The sequence below is a fragment of the Mus musculus genome, chromosome 5 (genome assembly GCF_000001635.26).
Source record: "Mus musculus strain C57BL/6J chromosome 5, GRCm38.p6 C57BL/6J".
Taxonomy (NCBI): Eukaryota; Metazoa; Chordata; class Mammalia; order Rodentia; family Muridae; genus Mus; species Mus musculus.
In genome coordinates, this window is record NC_000071.6 from 87,482,603 (window position 1) to 87,491,636 (window position 9,034).

Below are 9,034 nucleotides of genomic sequence, written 5' to 3' on the forward strand. Positions count from 1 at the left end.
AAAATAATTTTATTAATAAGAGTTATAGAGTGAAGATGACACAATCCAAACAACCCAGAGATATGTCTAGTACATCCTTCTCTTGCATTAAATGTGATGTTGCACACATTATGATCCCTTGTTTACTACAGGTATGAAGACATAATTTAGCTTTGATCACCTTTAGAGCTTCATTTCTCTAAGAACTCTCTATCTCTATTTTTTTTCACCTCTCTTCATCCTTTTATTTTTCCTCTTCATCCTTTTTAAGCACTCATTTTGGCTGTACTATGTGGTCCATTTCCTTGAGTCTTCATAGCTTCCCAATGTTGACACCAGACCTATCATTGTTTTCTCTAACAGGCAGAAGGACTGAGTTGTCATATGCATGCTGAAATAAATCATCAGTTTATGAACCATGGAACAAAGGTTAACAAAGAAGGAGAAGTTGACACCTATAGTTAGCACAGAATAAAGAGTTAAAATTGACACCACAGTTTTCAATCATGTCCATCGAACTATAGTATCTTTTACTCACATCCAAAAGTCATTTGTGAATATTTACTCTGATAAATAGGTATCCATTTACAAATATTTTATATTAGATATTTGAAAGAACTTGGGATTCAAGGTATGATTACCAACAAACCTCTAGTTCTCTTTCTGAAGTTCTTATGAACCATCGACTTGCTTTACTCATTTTATCATTTTCAAAAGATACTTGATGTCATTCAATTCTTTCATTCATTAGCTACTAAGCATTGCTAGGCCAAACAAGAACTAACTGGAAAACACTGTCACTTCTCTACTTGGACACAATGATGTTCATTACTAATGGAGATAAATGAAAAAACAAACTTGAATTTGATGTTCCAAAATAGATAATAAACTTCAGAACTTAGCAACAGGACATATATTTCATCAAATATTCAAATATTCATTCCTTGTTTGTCTCAGCCTCGTTGATAAGACATTTTTCTGGTACATTGTATCAGACAGCAGAATAAAATATTGATATTTAGCATCTGCCACCTATGAAATGCATCACTATCATGTAATTTGAAAGTATTTTGGGTACATTCAAAGATGTTCATACCTGTAAACCCATTGCATGATTTTAAATCATTTGTTTCTTGGAAAATCCAGAAATATGCTATGTAACAAAATAGAAAAATTGCAAGAAATTTGCGTGTGATGGGAAAGCACAAAACATGGAAAAGAAGACAATTTAGGGTTACAAATACTAATTTTATAGGATGCTATTCCAATCTCTCACCCATTGCCTTCTCTCTGAAATAAATATTCAGTTTAACTCATTATGTATTGGTCCTTGCCAGATCTTCTACAAAGTATCACATACACAAACATGAAATACATTATTGACACTACCGAATTTTATTTCTTTTATACAATTTACCTCAGATAACCCTGTCATTTGTAACTTCCTGAAACCAGAAATACTGAAACTCTTTTAATCTTACATCTTTTCTCAATCTTCAAAAGGAGCCAATCAACCTTAAGGAACTGTATCTAATAAGCTAATACAAACTGGGTATGTAGTATCTCTCAGTTTGTAAAAACTACATATTCATGAATTTCATTATTTCTTTAAACTTTCCTGCTCAAAATGAGATATTAAAATATGGATGAAAAGGGAAAATGTTACTTTTCTGTGGCTACACAACTGTAGACTTCTACTGTATCCACACATTGTTTTAACAGTGTTACTATATACTATCTTTCTATATGAATTTTTCTCCCTCTTTTAGACATCTTCTCAACACATGCCCTTCTCATACAATTTTTAAAAGAAGAAAATAATGCAGTTTTATTATTTTGGAAGGACAAAATAATTCAGACTGTCCACTTAGTCTATGCATCTATCCAGACATTTTGGTAAAACATAAATTTTGTCAAAAAAAAATTCCTCTAAACACTTCCAAGCTGAAATGCTTAGTATAATGTACAAAAGATTATCAATATATATTCTGAGCATTGAGGGAGGCTGTTCATTTGGTAATATTGCTTGGTACAGAAACATGAAGGCCTGAGTTTATATACCAGCACTCACATTGAAAATATTTATGAATATGACCACATATGTCAGGAACCCCTAAACTTTTGCAAACCAGAGTGTTGCCAGAGCCCACTGTTCAGAGAAAGTGCTCAGTGACAAAGGGATAAGGCAGAGGGTGGCAGCAGCAAAGCCAATGTCGTCTTCTAGATTCTGTCATAAATTGGCCCATACTTTGACACATGGGCACACATGCCAACAAAAACACACACATGCGTGCATGCATGCACTCAGACACATGGAATTAACAACTTTGGCATCACTAACATTTCTCTCTAATCTCCCACCTCTCATATTGACCCACACTAATAGTACTTCACATGTTATATTAGAACATGTTATATTTGTTCTGATTTCTAACTTGGGCACAATTTTCATTCCAATGATTGTTTCCCAAAAGAACTGATATTTTTTTGCCTATAAGATTTTTGGTGCCAGGCGGCGGTGGCGCACGCCTTTAATCCCAGCACTTGGGAGACAGAGGCAGGCAGATTACTGAATTTGAGGCCAGCCTGGTCTACAAAGTTAGTTCCAGGACAGCCAGCGCTATACAGAGAAACCCTGTCTCGAAAAAAAAAAAAAAAAAAAAAGATTTTTGTGAAATCTAAAGATCTAAAGAAGATCATTCAAGTAAAACCTATCTAGTCCACCCTATGTCTGTATTTGCCTGCATAATTAAGAGATAGTTCACTTCATAAACATTAATTTTTAATGTGCAACATCTGTGCTTAATGCCCCCAGCCTTACATCATTCCAGTGGTAATCTCTTTTCGAAGCCAGTGTTTGATGAAACCCACGAAGAGTAACGCATAAACATCATAGAAAAAGACAAAAACTATTTGACTTAGAGACTATCTGTGGATGCAGTGATGCTATCAAGATACATGTTGTGAATAAACAGCAGTTGAAGGTACTCTCCAAATAGCTTAGTCTCTAGTAAGCACTAGTTGGAGAATATATGTACTTAAGAAAAAAAAAACCCAAATTTATAGACGTTGGCCTATATAACAGAAGGCTAATGAAAAAATTTCTCCCAGATACATTAGCACAAAACTGAAATTTCTAGGGAAATTTTATTCTTGTGTTAGTTCTAAACAAGGTTTAGTTTTACTTGTCAATCCAATTTATTTGTCAAAGCCTTTATTCATATGATTGAAAGCTTAAGCTCAGAAAATTAACAAATTAGTCTAATAATTCTACAACCTGTGCTTGTTCAAAAATACTCTTTCCTTCTAGCAAGTGATAAAACTAGTATATTGCTACACAGACTTCAAATTATAGACAGACTTACAGAATTAAAGAAGGACTTACTAGAAGCCTTGCTTATTATATTCAAATGACAAAACAAAATGGCTACAAAAATGGCTACATACCTAAAGCTTTAGTATAATAGGAATCCCACTGCTTCCAAAGGGTTTCAAACATGTAGTCCTGCATTCGGTAAGAAATGAAGTTTCTTACTCGGTCAGTGAAGGACATCTGGTCTGTGAGTTCTGACAGAATTGCAGGTACATAGGAAGGAGGGAATGGGACCTTTCCACAATGCTTTTCCACTGTGGAGGCAGGGGAAAACCGCAAGGAATAGATAAATGGAATTCCCAGTTTTAAAGCCACGATGTCACCACAAGGAAATACAGGGTCTGATAACAGTACTTCGAACTTTTCTTTCTGAAGCTTGGACATCAGCTTTTCATTCTTAAGAACGCCATCACAGATACCTCTGGACACCAAATGAAACTCCTCAATGACTTTGGCCATTTCCTTATAGAAAGTCCAGATAGTTGAAGGAGATGGCCTGTTTTCCAGCCATGTCAAAACAAAGTCTTTGATCACACTTTCAATTTTTTCCTTGCCAAAGGGCACTGGATATATTTCAAATGTCAGAGATGGGCTGATGGATGATGGTGTGATGAAAAGGGCCCCGGAGGCCACAAGGACAGTCACATTATGCTCTTTTCTTAGGAGTTCATCTATTATGATCTTAACATTTAGCCAGTGACTGCCTTCCATGGGCCAGATGAGAACGTTCCCACCAAGACTCATTCCTAGAAGGCTTATCTGAAGAGAACAGAGCAAAATGTTCTTCAACATGACTGATTTGATGTAGACTTCTTAAAATGTGGAACAAATTTCTCTACTTTCCTAGAAAAAAAAAGAAATACAAAATATGACTCCCTTTTTACTTAAACAATATTTTAGTAATTCTTTCTCTTCCTTAAGTTATTAGCAGCAATAGATTCATGTTTAATGGAATCAGGCTCAAAGTAAGCTATTATGATTTTCAGTGTGATTCCTACTTTTTTCTTTTTTTTTTTTCTTTTTTTTTTTTTTTTTTTTTGAGACAGGGTTTCTTTGTATAGTCCTAGCTGTCCTGGAACTCACTTTGTAGACCAGGCTGACCTCAAACTCAGAAATCCGCCTGCCTCTGCCTCCCAAGTGCTGGGGATTAAAGGTGTGTGCCACCATGCCCCAATTGTGATTCCTACTTTTTAATCCCTTCTGAATTTGATCTTTCTACCCCTTTTTTTATACCCTATTTGTTGATATTTTGTCCTTAAACTGATCCAAGTCTTTGTACTCATCAGCGCTACCTTCAAGGCTAGATAATGTCAGTGGGAAAGTGCCAGAATCTACTCAGATATGTAAGGACTTTAACAGTGATATTTACTTATTTGTTTGTTTGTTTATCTATCTGTTTATTTATTTATTTTAGTAAGCCCATATAATTGCATTACTGGTGATAAAGCTTTTGTTTTAATGACATAATCATATAAGTTTAGGACAAAAGCATAATATTAAAGTAAATACATGTGGTGCATTGAATTATATTCATTAATGCTTCACCAACACATTTGAGAAATCATTTTGTCAGTTACTGACTGAGGAAATATAAGTAAGCAAATAAAATATGCAATGAAAGGTATGTAATGTGTGATAAATGATGCTCTGGAAATAGGCTCTACTTGAAGAGGTTTGCTTATTCAAGAACAATCTAAATTATCCCGAAAAACAAGCTTACCCAGACTAGTGACAGCTGTCTTAGGTATAAAGTCAGCCTTTAATACTTGTTAACAGTTGATAATATGAAAGACCCTGGAGAGTGCTTGGCATATATTAATCTCATTTTTTTCTTTTGTCATTTTCAACAGATTTGATCTAAATGGAAAATTTTATTTCACTTTTATGTCTGCTGTTGTCAGCCTCATCCACAGTTACATAATCTTTAAAATAGCTATAATAATTCACTGGACTGGAAAATTGATTGTGATTCTCTTTATTTATGTAATTTTTAGCAAGAAGTCAGTCCCAGTTTCATATAATATCTTCTAGTTATTTTTTACTTATTGGGTAAAATGCTTTTTCAGAAAATTAATGCAAAGTATGTTTTTCCCATTTATTTTATACTAAATACAATTTAAGAATAAATTACATTTCAGGACCTGGAGGGCATCATCCTGAGTGAGGTAACTCAATCACAAAAGAACTCACATGATATGTACTCACTGATAAGTGGATATTAGCCCATAAACTTAGTATACCCGAGATATAAGATACAATTTGCAAAACACATGAAGCTCGGGAAGAACGAAGACAAAGGTGTGGATACTTTGCCCTTCTTGGAATTGGGAGCAAGGCACCTACGGAAGGAGCTACAGAGACAGAGTTTGGAGCTGAGACGAAAGGATGGACCATCTAGAGGCTGCCATACCGGAGGAGATCCATCACATTATCAGCCTCCAAACGCTGACATCATTGCATACACTAGCAAGATTTTGCTGAAAGGACCCTGATATAGCTGTCTCTTGTGAGACTATGCTGGGACCTAGCAAACACAGAAGTGGATGCTCACAGTCCACTTGGATGTGATCACAGGGCCCCCAATGGAGGAGCTGGAGGAAATGCTCAGGGAGCTGGGGGGATCTGCAACCCTATAGGTGGAACTACAATATGAACTAACCAGTACCCACCCCAGAGCTCGTGTCTCTAGCTGCATATGTATCAGAAGATGGCCTGGTTGGCCATCAGTGGAAAGAGAGGCCCATTGGTCGTGCAGACTTTATATGCCTCAGTACAGGGGAACGCCAGGGACAAAAGGTGGGAGTGGGTGGGTGGAGAAGTGGGTGTGGGAGAGTGTGGGGGACTTTTGGGATATCATTGGAAATGTAAATTAAATAAATACCCAATAATAAAAAAAGAATAAATTACATAAAATGTGTTACTACATAAAATGTATAATTATATAATGTAGAATTTATACTTATACAATCATATGTACAGCCTGAATGAATACATAAAAAGCTATATATTAATTAACTAATATTGTGTCAATGTAATCTGTTCTTCTTAGAATCCTTCTCTGTTTTTTTCTTTTTAATTTAAATTAATGTTTTAATTTATTCACTTTATATCTCTCTCACTGCCCCCCTCCTGGTCACCCCTCCTCTTCCCTTCTCTTTTGAGGGTGTAATGAGCCCCCTGGGTATTCCCATACCCTGACACTTCAAGTCTCTGCTAGGGTAGGTGCTTCTTCTCCCACTGAGTCCAGACAAGGCAGCCCAGCTTTAGTCCATATTCCTTGTAGAAGCAACAGCTTTGGGGATACTCCTCACTGCTCAGGACCTGTGAGAGCTACTATTGCTTTGAGATAGAATGATGTATGTCATCATTTTGCATCCACTCGGGATCGGGATTGCTCCTAGGATATTGTTTTCGAGGAAGGATTACTGAGGAACTGAGGCCTCAAAGAGGTCCTGATTTTCAGCTTTATTTTGTGTTCTGAGATACTTGGTGTGTGAAAGTAGCAGGGTATGCAAGAGTGAGTGATCAATATAATGCCAAAACATAAACTTTGATGTTCATATACACATTTCAGGAATATGGCAAATAGTAAGAAATTCATCCAATTCTGAAGGGTAAGTTTTAGATGAATGAATTAAACTGGAGACTAAACCAGAAATTGCACTGATAAATATGTAAAAAAATTAAAAGAAAATATTGTCACAGAAAAGAGGAGAGCATGGTGTTTTATTTGTTCTGACCTGAAGCTCATTGTAAACCTAAATTTATCTTTCATGGAACATTTTGAGAAAGGATACAATTGAGTATCGTGGTATATGCTTACAATTCCAGTACTAAACGACTGGAGTGGGACTATCCTAGGTCAAAGCCAGCCTTGACACTGTCTAAAATAAATAAAATAAGATAAAATAAATTGAGAAAAGAAAAGGCCTATTACAGTGCAATAGCAAACCTAAAACAATGGTTACTCTGCTTATGCCATCTGGCATGTGCAAGAAAAGTTAATATAATTCAAAAGAAGATGCAATATTCAAATTTTATTCTAGGCAATAACAATAAAAAACCACTTTGACGATTTTCTCACTGAGTGATTGATTATGCATAGCATTTACTGGAGTAGGTCACCCCCTTTACACCTGAGATTTCTATATAGAAATTTTATTAATTCCTCATTTTAATTATTCTTCATGAAGTATATTACATTCATATTTGAAACACATAAAAAATTAAAATTGACTACATAACTTGACAAAAGAAAATGCCACAGAGTGCTGACACTGTACCCTATTTGTGCCGGTGCTTCATGAAGACTGCACAGTGGGCCTTTGTGAGACTCACCTGCTTTTTGTCATAAGTTCATGTGAGCCTTACAAATCATGTTATGCTTCCCTAACAAAGGAGCAAGTTAAATTTCAGTTGCAAATAGCTAGGGATTTGAGATAATTCCTCAAATAAGCCAAATTAAATGAACTTTCCTCTTACACGTCTATTTTACAGCTATAAATCAATCTGAAAGGCACAAACTCAATAGTAAAAACAAACAACCAAAAACAAAAAAAACAAAACAAATAAGCAAAAAAGGTTAGGTTATTTCTGAATGTTGTATTTTTCAGAGGAAGCAGTTTAAAAAACATACTCTTCAGTTTTAGCCCAAAACCTTGTCATTGCTGATTCTTTAAAAACAACAACAACAACAACAACAACAACAACTGTGGAACAAGTCCAAAATATATCACACAGTATAATAAGAGGATTTAATATAATTTAAAAAAAAAAAGACTAACAAAATTTCAGGTTACAAATCTCCTCCCCACAAGAAAAAACTTTTAAAATCCATTTCTCTAAAAGGTCACTATCTATTTATTATTATGTTTATCAAGCTCTTACCCAGTCTTCACAGCAGTGTTAGCAGGACTCATTTGCCAATAAGAAAAAGTGGAATTTAAATAAAGTCTTGCTAGACAAGGTGATAGGATGTGGAATATGATCTTGAAGGTAAAAAGATTAAATAAATCTTCTTACACCTAACCAACCTACCTATTACACCTTTTGTTGAAGGTATATTTTTCCATTGGCTCCTTTATAACTATTTACAATGAATGCCGCCTATGCTGTCTACTATAAGTACATTTTGAAAAATGACAGTGATTAGCAATCTTCAAATTATTATTAAGAATAATAGAATATTAATATTCTCAAATTCATGTAACATCACATCACAGTTTTTATAGTTATGAAGAATCCCTACTGTATGAACCAATTAATTTTCTCAAACTTTATAATGATGATAGTGAGTGATCTTTCCTATCTCTAAAAAGATTATTAATTATTCACATATTTTGATTTAGAAAAGGTGACACATTTAACATGGTTTGCATGCAGTTTTCTAAATATGTGATATTTAATAACACGTGCAGCTAAAACTGTCATCATTCACTGTTTTAGCTTTTATGCAAATCTGGCAGTAAATTTCATCCAGATTTAATGGGAAACAACTTTGTCTCTGAGAGTCGTTCTTTCTTGATAATGTCGGAGGCAGAAAGGTAGAGTAGAGAAGCACATGATTTCTTCAAGTTCAGCTGTGCATGGATTGCACACACCTGCTTCATGATGTTGCCAAGTCATGGGATGAGTTCAAGCTAGAATTAGTGCACGTTCTACGGAAATGTTTCTTCACTGTTG

At 35.0% G+C, this 9,034-nt stretch overlaps 1 protein-coding gene across 1 annotated transcript in view; it reads right to left on the bottom strand.

Moving 5' to 3' along the window:
• Nucleotides 1–8,269, bottom strand: part of Ugt2a1 (UDP glucuronosyltransferase 2 family, polypeptide A1) — a 31,382-nt gene extending 23,113 nt beyond the window's left edge. The window contains exons 1-2 of the mRNA NM_053184.2: nucleotides 8,240–8,269; nucleotides 3,427–4,195 (exon numbers count right to left, since the gene is read on the bottom strand). Of these exons, the coding sequence (NP_444414.2) occupies nucleotides 3,427–4,144 (718 nt within the window). The 5' untranslated portion in view covers nucleotides 4,145–4,195; nucleotides 8,240–8,269. The remainder of the gene's footprint in view (nucleotides 1–3,426; nucleotides 4,196–8,239) is intronic.
• Between the last annotated feature and the right edge of the window lie 765 nt (nucleotides 8,270–9,034).